Here is a 12,599-nt window from a genome sequence, read left to right on the forward strand (position 1 = left end):
ATACTTTTCACATTCACGTGTAAGTTCTGGTACTGAAAATACCTCTATCTTTTAAATGCCGTCGGTCGAGAAGTACATACTATCTGAATCACCGTACGAATCTCACTGCTAACGCGATTGCAACATCAATACGCAACCAGTACTTATAACTCGTGGCGAATTCCTCACCCCGGTAACATCTTGATGTCTCGACATGATACAATTTCGAATCGATCCCGCAGAGTCCCATAAACGGATTAAATCAGCGTCTTTGATGTGGTTGAGTAAAGCGAGAATTAACCGTTCCCATTACTCCATAAGTCTAGGCGACGGTAGGCCGTTGAACCTATGTTAATGAATAACTATACAAACGCTGTTTCATCTACCCTTTCGCACAGCGGCTTAATCGCATATAGAGTGTTTGAAATGCGTAGCAAAACAAGTAGCCGTTTCCGTAGGATTACATCGCAAAGGTTGGCGTATGACATACGCTATTTTGAGAACGGTTATACGGTAAATATATAAAAAAAATTCATTCCGCGTTCATAGGTAAATCTAAGTCCACCTGATCTCGTATCTGCACCGTATTCAAGGTTACTAAAACACACGGCATCGTGAACAGCACAGAGAATCGTTTAAGAACTAGTTACTTCCGATATTGTGCCTATTTGTTACGTTTGTTAAATCTTGCCTCCCTCAAAGGCTGCCGGGAAAAGCTATAATTTTCGGTTCATTGAAATTATAAACTTTAATCGCTAGCTATGCCGCCGTGATCTCTTAAATTGCTAGCGAATTCGCTTGAGGAATCTCTATAATTTCTACGACGGCCAGAAATACCTGACCGCACGTTGAGAGGTACATTTTCGAAGTCAAAGACATCGGCCGTTGCGTTACGTTTCGCGTTCCGAAAGATAAAATCATCGGGATTGGAAGTCAGTGTCCGATGAACGTGACTAAGCCGAAGGAATTAAGCCCAAAGTCGGATTTGCCTGTTCATGAATGATGGCTCAAACACGAATACACAGCACCATAAAGAACCGACCAACAGAACATCAAAACAATTCCCAGTAAATGTATCAGACAAACTTGGATGCTGGAACTGGAACTTAATGACTGTATCAAGTTCATAAAACCTTCTGCTGAGTGCTGAAGAGTTTATCATAACAATACGCTCCATAAATTATACCCTTGATACACAGCTCCGTACCTTTGTCGTTAAATTCCATTGAAACGCAACGTCGGCAGTTCAAAGTGATTCGCGTCGCTTCGCGGCGTGTTGATATTCCGGAAGCGTATTTAAATCCGATATTAAATTAATGTCGTGTTTTTCTTTCACTAATCATCACGATTAATCGCGGATTCAAAAGAAATGTGCAGGCAGTATATCCAAAAAACGATGTAAGATATTTATTATATTATCAATCTGTAAGTCAGGAACGGTTATATTTTATTCCTCCGTTACTACCAACTATAATAAACTGCCTGAAGAGACTCTTGGAGGTATATAACTTCCATATACAATAGCAAAATATGTTCACATTGACATAAACTCTAATTATTTCGGGTGAAGCTCTTCAGGGGTAATCGTCATTTATATTCAATGTTCTTTTCAATTCTCTACTAGTTGCTGACGATTACCACTGATGAGTGTCAGCCGAAATTATTCGGGTTTATTTCAATAAGAATATATTATTCAATAATAATACACCGTTTTCGCGAAAATGTAACCCTGACTCGTAACAATGATAAATTCTCTAGCGAATATGTCACTGGCACATGTATATTCCGCACTTTATCTCCCTATACACTGTTAATTTCCGATTATTTAACTTTATACTTCTTCGGTGGATATTTTATTGATAAAACACGCACCCAAACGCTTAATGTAAAATGACTGTCCCTTCATACAACCTAATACCGCAATATTCGACCCACGCACCCGACCCCGCCTAGCGCAAGACGCGAATGACTCTCTGCGCCTCGGCGAGGTATGTTGAAACGACCGCGAGAGATATGACGTTATCCGTTTTTCGAGAGCATGCGCTCGCCGATGCCCAGGTAAGCGTGTCGAACCTTCTTATATCTTCCCCCCGGCGCTTATCGTCGTGTCCGTCGCCGTTTGGCGTGAGTTTATTTTCTTTTTATTACTCTTAGCTTGGAATTCCTTCGTCGCGATACCGCATACGTCGAGCTATTATCAAGTGGTTATTTAAAGCGTGTTTGGATCTATACGTCGTTACGCGACATTCCTGTTACGCATCGCCAAGTCAATATGGGTACATAGAATGTTCCGGAGCGCATTCCAAACGCTGAGACGTTATAACCGAGTCCTTTACGGATCTGCGAGACAAAACACACAATGACAGAAACGCTTGAACTAGAGTCATGTAGGAATTAATATTTCCGAGCAACGGAAATGAATGTTCGTAGTCACCGGCTAATCGCACTTGACACGGTACGGGAATGGTGGAAAAGTCTTAATACCTGGCGATGTTGAACGCAGCGAGTAATGAGGGCACCTGCTTGTAAGACTACGTCAGTCGTTTCTACTCATTCCTATCCTAATTTTATCCTAATCTTGCTGTGTTTTGAAGACTTGAAATTGTTAATAAACTGAACTGCACTGAACGAAATTGAACACTGCACTGTTGTTGAGGTGTTCAGCGCAGCAACGGAACGTTTCCCTTGCTTCTGCGAAACACGCAATCTTTACAAACCTGAATTAATTTGCCGGTACTATACCCCTGCCTCAAAGTCGATGTTACTTTTTCGATAGTCGTCTTTATCCGGTTAAGACGTGTGATTGACCGAAACAGGCACGAATTGGCACCTATCGTCGTGAAAAGATATTTTCAAAATTACACCCGGCCGAAATATTGGCAACGTAGTATTACAGACCAATAGTTCAACATCGTTCGTCGCGAGGCCCATTGATCCATATACCTTGTAAGAGGCCACATGGAAATAAAATATCAGTTTCTCTCTATGCTGCGTAACTGCATGATTTCCATGACAGAAAAACAATGTGCTAGTCCCGGAAAAAATAAATCATTTTGAGTTATGACCGAGCATTCCAACGATTACATCAGGTGTATCTGTATATCGTTTACTTTTTCGTGTTTATCGATTGTGCGTGCAATGCATGCTGTGACATGGATAGTTGTCTCGGTTCACCGCATATCCCTTATTTGACAACATGTCGTCAACACAGAACACATAACACAACTACACAGCATAACTAAAGGTTGTTAAGCTCTAGTGTGTTGACGCCCACTTGAAACAATGCACATGCAGATGATATAAGGGTGGAAGTTGTAAATCTACAGGTACACTCTCCGGACTTCTATAAAACAAATTCCGTGCAATTTTCAGATGCCTCAGTCACGTAAGCCAACCATAAAACGCTCGCCCCACACACTAAACGATGATCGCTTGAAGATACGCGTCTACTCATAATCCTCAATCAATCTTCAAGTATATATAAATAAACTTGACCAACTCAATCACATTCCAATCCTTGCATTTATCAATCAGGGGTCGACAGGTGAAAGACAACACGCACGCGCGAATATCAATACGCTGATTTCCAGCATTAAAAATAACACTGGCGAGATGAGATCATTGAAACTCGTGACTTGTTTGTGTCCTTGAACATTGGTAGGTATCATGAAGAGATTTCAACACTGAACACCGCTCACAGATGTTAAAGGGACTTTGGAGAATTTCATACGGAAAGAGCATACGCCTTCCTAGAATAAATATTAGCCGTAGAGGACGTAAAGATATTTGTCGTTACGTGTCACGAAACTTGTCAAACAGTTCCCGTGTACGAAGCGTATGCGTACATGGGAAATTTTGTAATGTTAAATTTTGCGTAACACCTACGCGTGCACGACCGCCCGCGTGTCCTGTCGCTATAGTAGAAGTACGCTGACTCGAGATCCCCAAGTCCCCCCCCCCCCGAATAGTGATAATACGCGCCTTCTTTTAGGTTAGGCATAAATTGTCAAATGAGCTGAAAATTAGTAGGTGAGTACCCAATTACAGCTGGCAGTCGATCAAATGGGCTCGAAAAATGTAATTTTAGGACGGGCATGCTGCGCCACAGGCACAATCATCGGTTGTGCGCACGCAACAAGTTTTGTCGACCGACATTGCTGTTGCTACTCCTTCGCGTTAGATATCTCAACCATTCAAATTATGAAATGTTGATAAGTCCCGATTTACAGGAACAGACAAACAGATATACCGCTAGGCAATGTTATATCTATCTACCAGTGACAGTGATCGCACTTCGATATGCGTCCTCACACTTGAATAAGTAGATCGCCATGTCACTTACATTCAAGCAACAAAAGATTATAATAGAATGATTGACTTGCCCAAGTATGATAATGTTAGTTGAGACTTACATCGGGATGTACGGCGATTCTAGAAAAGAACCACAGCTGTATTAATTTTGCAATATTTGAAATACACTTCCTGCTGTGACCGCTGCGCAGTACTGCACAGCATCATTTGTGCTAGCAGCTATCAATGCACCGTTGATGGATGATTTCGCCCTGATCACACACTAATGAATATCACTGGCACTTGCAAAATTGATCCTTCCAGTCCTGCCTATACACTGCGTCTAGCGTGATGATTTTAAAGTATAGCGTGCTGTGCGCGACATCCCTGCATTTCACGGTCACAACACGTGATGTATAAAAAATTTATGAGTTGCTGCAAGCCCGGCACATAACAAGGCGTTACTAATATGATCTCATCAGCATTGTATGATTTAACCGCCGGTATGCTTTGGAATGTAGTCGGCAAATCAATGAGGTTGGCAATCCATTTTAGACGTTCACTATAATAGTAGGTCGCTAACGCGGCTATACTGTGTGGGATGTGTAAACTGTAAAACATGACGCCTATTTATATTTTCTGTAACTAAATAATAAGGGTTTGTATCACATCAAGAATAGATAGCGCTTAGCCGGATTTCATGTTGTGTGACTATTCCGGGGCTGAAGTCCAGCTAACCAGGAGACATCGATTTGTTGGTAGGCAGAGCTAATTAGGAATGAAAATTAGAATTACAGCATAGGTATCAGCCAGTGACCTTAATAATGTATTTGAGTCGCTTGCAAAAACTACACCTAGCTTAGAAACTTCAGGGTTGTAGATAGCATCAGGATATAATTTTAAAATGTCTCTCTGAAAGTCGTCACGCAAATGACTGTGGCCGAATACTAGCCTACATACTACCAGCTCTGGATGTCTTCTACTGACAATTTCTAGAATCGTACATGGAGACCAGAAAGCGAACTGGCCAGTGGCCATGCATTCAGAGTTAAAAATGAAAAACTACATCAAATTCGACATGCTGGAGGTATTTCAATATTCATTCATATACCAGGAATAAGTTCCTTGCACAATGCACATATAATTCGAAATCTCTATATAATAGCGTTGTTAAATTAATCGTATTCTTAGTGAAAGGAGTGCGGAAAAAGAAGACTTACTGCTGCATTATTAAAAATTCACTGCATCGTAACGACTTTAACGCTAGAGTAGTAGAGGTCGCCCTATAACGGGAAATGTGACTTCTGACATTTCATTATGGATCTTGTTAACACCATATGATGCTCTTAGTCATAGTCATATATCTAAAATATTATATACAATTAAATGTTTGTGCAGCACATCCATAACTTATCTGCCTTGATCCATTGATGTATGTTATGAATGTTAGAAATGGGTGTGGCAAATTCAGCTCAACTTTCCGGATCATCATTTTTTGATGAGTTGGCAACGTGAAGCTGTATAATGTTGGAAGTTCATGTGTAACCAATACAAGCTTCGTAAATTTGATCAAGGCGGTTCAAACATAAAGGAATAAATGATAAGTCGTGACATATTGTAGACGTTAACTAGTCCTAAATTTTTACGTGAAATGACCAACGCGATATCTCCATAATACTAGAAAATGCCAGATCAATTTGGAAGCAAATTTCGCAGAGTCGAGCATGATGGCACTTCGCTGCGCTGGGTAACGACCTACGTTCTACGGCATAGAGCGTGAAATTATAGCATGTAAGCAGTGAATAAGACGCAAAAGCTAGAGATATACAGCACCAAAGAAATAGAAGAAATATTACGGCGCCCGTCTCAAGAACAACAAGACCGACGCCATCTATTCAGTTATTTCACTCCGAGGAAGTGCGAATTTTCACGACGTCCAACGTGCTTACACGATTCTAGTCCAAATGTACAATGTCAATAGGATAACATTCGACGCGCCATTGTTACCACTAGATCTCCTTGTCTAACGATTTCTGAAGGCAAAGCAAACGACAACCCTTGCTATAAGAGATTAAAAGTGATCGCTGCTACCAGTGTATGTATACCATACAGAACTTGACCACTGCGCATTATACTATACCAGTCTACCACACACCTAGTTAGATAACTAGATATGTGCAACACTACTGGATTTGCAGCATTCGACACTAGATCGATAACGACTGGAATTTCTCTCGGACCAAATATATACCACGGGGTTCCTATTCTTGAGTTTCAAAGGGGTAATTAAACTTGCTTTTACAACTGGACAAGTAGGTTATTTCCAAGTTTATAGTTCGTTAATGACCATGTATGACCGCACCAGAAACCTAAATCGAAGGTAACGGTACTGCATAGATCCTCACCAGAGATATCGACTACAAGGCCTCACCGTATATTCATGATTAAAATCAGTGACGCTATTATGTCATGCGCCCCAGACATACCATTTGCAATGCTATATACAAGACATAATACAATGCAATGAAAATATGAGATGATGTCGAAACGGCCAAGTACGGTCTATCGATCTAACATCCACCACGTGACTCGTCCTACCGGCATTACTGCTATAAACAACCCTACTATAGTGTGTCCACTGTCCACTGTCCATTAGGGCTCTTCAGTCTTCAAATATGACTTTTTTTTCTCAAATCGTACTGGCTACTTGATAAAATTGTTAGGTTACCTAATTTAAGCCTACACACAAAATTTGGTTCAATTCCAGAGAGTAACCGCTTTGCTACAGGAGAAGAAAGCTTCTATTTATTATAAAAAAAAATGAGCATCGTTTCTATAGACAGCCTAACACTTTCATGGGGGAACAGAAAATTTTCAAATTTTTTATTATTTATTTTTATATAATAAATAGAAACTTTCTTCTCCTGTAGCAAAGCGGTTACTGGCTGGAACTGAACCAAATTTCGTGTGTAGGCTTAAATTTGGTAACCTAACAATTTTATCAAGTAGCCAGTACGATTTGAGAAAATAAGTCATTTTTGAAGAGCCCTACTGTCCATTTGTCGCGACGAAATATTAGCCTTCTCGACTCATTCATGAACGAATACTTTCAACGACAAAGTTATCGTACTTGCGATCAGACCAGCCGATTCCACGCAATCAGCTGATGTTATTAGGACGGCAAAAAGTTCTGCTTGCTCATAATGGTATTACTATGGATCAATACAATGGAACTGATCTGACCCAAGTAGCATCTAATCTATCGGATGAGCACTTGAGCAGTCGCTAAGATCGATCGGCATACTGCAGATCAACATAAGTAGATTCGTCAACAAACACGGCCTATTATCTGGTTCCAGATAGTTTGCTTTGATAATAGACCTATAGGCTACCACATATCTATTCCGCTGGTTAAAGTCAGTTACTACAAGTATAATTCCATGTGCGACATGGCAAGGGCTGTGGTCGTCAATGACAATAATATGCAGGATGTTTGCATAACAGGCCGGTAAGGAGCACGACAAATGATTGTAAATTCGTCAAGTACATGGCAGAGTGCAACAATCTGTCGATTGATGCAGACCGAACTGTATATACTCGCATAAGAGAATGTTCCGCAACTTGTACCATCAAACATCTAAAATGAATGCACGTCGATGGATTTTAAATGACTAAGTTTCCATGGGCACTGCGGAAATGACAAATATCTTAACGCATCTCCAATTAAGAAAGGATGCATTCTACATCTTATTTCGATTCAAGCTGACTGCGTTCCTGCACGGATGATCGGGAGAATGCGAGTATAATTGCACACTTGCTACGCCATCATTCAGAGTCATTAATTATGGAAGGAATGTCGATTGCATCGATAAATGCTCAATGCTCATTTCATTGGCGCATTTCTCATTCCACAGCGCCAACGACGCGTGACTTTGTATGTTACATACAATCCTGTTGATTCGTGACTATTTATGCTATGAAGGAGGACGAGCTATTTTGATTAGACCGGTGGTTCTCAAACTGAGTGGGGGGCGTGCCATCAAACTATGCGTTAGGATTGCTAGCATTCTGGTTGCAGTTTGTGATATCACGATAAAGGGGGTAGCGAAATTTTTCACTATCATAAAGGGGGGCGTGTCTAAAACCACGGCTAGACCATCATCAAGCACAAAATCAATCAGTGAAGTAACTGAGCTTTTAATGCGTGGCCAACCTAAAATGTAGATTTTGGGCGAAGACACAAGATACAACGATTTCGTTGCACCTACCAGCAAGTGTATTGGTACCCGCATGTAACTGTAACTAAAGGCATATTTGTTAAGCAATTGAAGGCTTCCTTAATTCAGCCAGGCTTAAATTACCAACGCCGACAGTCGCACATCAAACGTCTGATGTGGTGAAATCCCGGTGCTCGTTAAAGTCACTAGCTCTGCTGAGGACCCTCGACAAATTCGTTTGGTCGAGAGCCTCCTCTGCCAGGAGGCCAGGCGAGAGATTACCTCGACACTCGCGCTAAATCACATTCCGAGCGCGATCGCATTCATTGTCCGACCGAGTCACTTGACACAATGGGAACAGCAAAGGCGCTATCTGGATTCAATTCGTTCTCGGCCATCCCGTCGATCCGCAATCAAACAGCCGACCTCTTATGTCGAGTGGCTGGATGTTTGTCGATCGAATAACCCCCTCGCAGACGCAAATATACGCTCTTTGAAATGCCTTACGTCCGTGTACTTTGAGTCACCCCTCTGCGCCGATGCGTTCGTTTAATTATCAGGAGGCCCACAGGCGTTTGGTAAGCGCGGCAGATATATCGCATGTTTGAAAAAGACGCGGAAGTGTACCTAAGGCTTGAACACAATGGCGTATCCCTATACTGTTTGCCACGATTTTCGTGACCTATCCATCAACAAATTTATATATTCCTCTGCGATTCAAGTACATCACCTCTGAATCAGAGGATCTATATTGCAGTGTAACATTACACAACCCACTCTAAAATCAGAAACCTATAATACTCATCTCAATCAGCACTAGCATGCCACCAGAAATATTTGGTGTCGTTGCAATCTATGGAAGGCATTGCCAATACAATAGCTACTGTGAAAATACTAGAAACTAAAACGGTAGATATTTTACATTCGATCATAGGGCGATTCACAAAGTTTCCCGTGGGATATGATACGCTGCTGCATGAAATCTTCCCATGCTTCTACTTTTATCAACCTGTCGTTAATTCATAAGGACAGTGGAAATCCCGTCAGCAATTAATTGAATCACCGAACCTGTCCGCAAAGTTGCGCGTGTGCTCAAGACGTTACACGGCTGTCAAGAATTTTGTATATCTGAATCATACATGTCATGGAATCTGACCTAATTTCACCTGTTGTACACCTTCTTCCGAATAGCGCGCCGATTTATAGACAGGGGAACTATGCAAAGAAAATCGGCGATATCGCCCATTATACTTCAGCGAGCAGCTATGAAACGAGTCATTTCTGTTTGTCGGTTGTTGTTAGATATCCGAACTGCAAGACAAATATGGAATACTGGGATAGGCGCCTCGCGGACGGTAATTGTAAATTTTACGTGGGGCTTATCACACGGATCAAACACCACGCAAACAATAACGATTGCCTTTCTATAAGCAAATGGCTATGGTATAATCCGTGTGAGCATATGTACTGTACACCGCTATCTTTTACTGCGTTAATCTTACGTTAAGACTGAGCAATCAATAACTAGACACTGTGACTGTACGAGTGTGTACGTATATCGTACGTGTGAAAATGCCGTAAACGACATCGAATGGTAGACTTTGACGATATCAAAACGTAACCAAATATAATGGGTATCCAATTTTTTGCTATATTAAAGGATCTTTGTGTTCGAGTACATTTTATAAGTCAAATATTAACTGTCCCGATAGGCGCTTATTCTGTCTCTCAATAGCTATGTACTATATACCGGAGGTTTATCTATTCTCCTCCCGTATGAGCGGTGAATGACAAGTGCCTAAAATGTGAAAGTGGGCTGTGCTATAATCGCTCAGAAATCATATAACATTACCGACGTGGTGTAAAATGACCTCATGTATGTCGAAACCAGACATGGGGAAGTTTCAGTATCAAGTCGAACGTGGTTCGGCTAGGATTACATTCAAAACGCGCGATTACGAGTACTACTTTGATATATATAAATACAATCGATTACGGTTACTTAAAAATGTAATTACCGCGGTCGATTACGATTAAAAATCACGATTGACCATGTCAGGTCGAAACATCACGAATACGAGAAGCAATAGAGACCTACTTTAAACGTTCGGGCATGAATGTGTAGTGTGTACCATATGTTCATGTGGCGGAAATCGTTTCACAATGTCAACAAATGTCACCACTCACCATGACATCCAAAAACTTTATTAAAGTTGACACTCGTTTCAGGCTGCACGCGTTTACGGGGCAAGTGCTAAAGTTCGAACCACAATAACAAGCGTACAAGGTTTGGTCAACCCGAAGCGTCGTCGAATTATATTCACAATAATTAGGCTGTGTCATTTGTGACTTGTCTTGATCATTTTGTTTTTCAAATATTCGAATCCGTATTTGGGTGTGTAGTTACCAAAAATCCGAATGCTTTACGCAGCCGACGAGTTTTGTGAATGGCGTTAGGGCGTGTGATTTCGATCGCGTGATTAAGCTCTATTCATTGACTCTCGAGACCGCATTTCTCACGCGTAATCGGGAAGTGAGGTCGTTCGGTAGTAAACAGGTGCCGTGGGGAATACGGTGATTTGACAGATTATCGGAAACAGAGAACGCATCCCGATAAAAGAAACCCACCTACTCACAGGCGAGCGCTACGCAATCGGAAATGCTCAAGGACCCTATTTTCAATGATCCGACAATAATGACACGCTCGGGGGTCAGGTTCATTTAGATCGCTTTATAGTCAAGTTTCCGCTCTCGGTAACTTCACGAATGCACGCAACCCATCATGTTTAGTGGTCTGTGGTATGATGCGCAAAAATACAAAGGCCACGGAAACTCAATCAATTTTATCAACATTCGGTAGACAGGTGTGATTATACCCATCAGATTAACAATACACGTCCAAGTTCGGTAGATGTTGCGAAATTCGAAGACGTCAAAGACAGAAAAATATGCGATGCGTAATTCAGTATGAATCACACGGTAGGGATAGGCTCTCTGTTCGCGAATTGTAATACGAAAATGTTGGTGAATAATTATAGTAATTTGTCCGTAACACCATGATTCAGGACATGCGTTAAATTATTCAAATATTTCTTCGTCCGTCATTGATTTTGGTCAAGAAGATAGTTTACGATCGCTCCGTTGAAAATTAACCTAAATCCGTCTAGTGTTCAAAACCAGGGTAAATAAACGTTGAATTGAACGATATCTAAAGTTACGCGATGCGTTTTTAGGATTACATTTATAAACTTTTGAACCGTCAGTAACTGCGCCCGTGCTCGATTGGAGTCTGACGCGTGCGGCCCTCTCTATCCGCCTACCTGTCCTATCGACGGTTCAAATAGGCGATAGCAGCCATCAGCTCGTGAAGTGATTGACATCGAAGCTATTGCTAGGATGTGATTATCAAAACAAGGCGATAGCACAGGGGAAATTTTCGTTGCCGTGAAACACACGCGCGTCCATCTCTACCTCAATTCCGCACCGAATTACCGGCATTCACAAAGCTTAGCTCACTTTATATCGATTGCAGTACCAAGCTATCAAAGCACTGGATACGAAGGAGAGACCCACACAGTCACGGTTACGGCGTTCAAATGAGCATAGAAATGACCCACTCGATACGAGCGGGATAATTTCAATGGTGAAAGTGTGTTGACCTATGTTTAGTGGAAGACAAACACCCTTAACTCTTGTATTACCACCATTGCGTAAAGTAAGGGACGTGACAAGTACCAATAATCCAGAGGAATTTATCGAATTTTATCGAATAATTGTCACCCATTAACGCTGCTTAGCAATGATTGCTGGGTTAGCAGGATATAAACGATTGTGTCTTTACGGGCCACATGGAAGCCATCACTTACATTGGTTATCATTTTTTTGCTTGTAGAATCAACTGAAAAAGGTTGCTTCGATTTTTCATTTTACATACAGTACACTGATATCTGAGTCCCACCGTACAAATGCGAACGACAAAGGAAAATGAATACCAATGCGGAATTGTGTGCGTCTCACGAATGAGGGTTTTTCTGGTGCGCCCGATGGGCGATTCCAATAAATATTTCGACTAAAACGACAATCCTGATGGGGGACAAGACATAACGACATGCA

At 41.4% G+C, this 12,599-nt stretch overlaps 1 protein-coding gene across 3 annotated transcripts in view; it reads right to left on the reverse strand.

The window, feature by feature from the left end:
• The window catches only part of LOC145433842 (protein TANC2-like), a 127,950-nt gene that overhangs the window by 10,697 nt on the left and 104,654 nt on the right, over window positions 1–12,599 (reverse strand). Inside the window, exon 2 of one of the 3 annotated variants that reach the window (XM_080311097.1) lies at window positions 1,187–1,402. The exons of 1 other annotated variant lie outside the window; for it this stretch is intronic. In XM_080311097.1, coding sequence (XP_080167223.1) covers window positions 1,187–1,205 — 19 coding nt within the window. In that variant the 5' untranslated portion in view covers window positions 1,206–1,402. Of the gene's footprint in view, window positions 1–168; window positions 1,164–1,186; window positions 1,403–12,599 lie in introns of those variants that run through there. One more of the 3 variants, XM_080311096.1, reaches the window with a different exon arrangement.

Source organism: Botryllus schlosseri, chromosome 2, assembly GCF_051294905.1.
Source record: "Botryllus schlosseri isolate E-star chromosome 2, Bs_hap1, whole genome shotgun sequence".
Taxonomy (NCBI): Eukaryota; Metazoa; Chordata; class Ascidiacea; order Stolidobranchia; family Styelidae; genus Botryllus; species Botryllus schlosseri.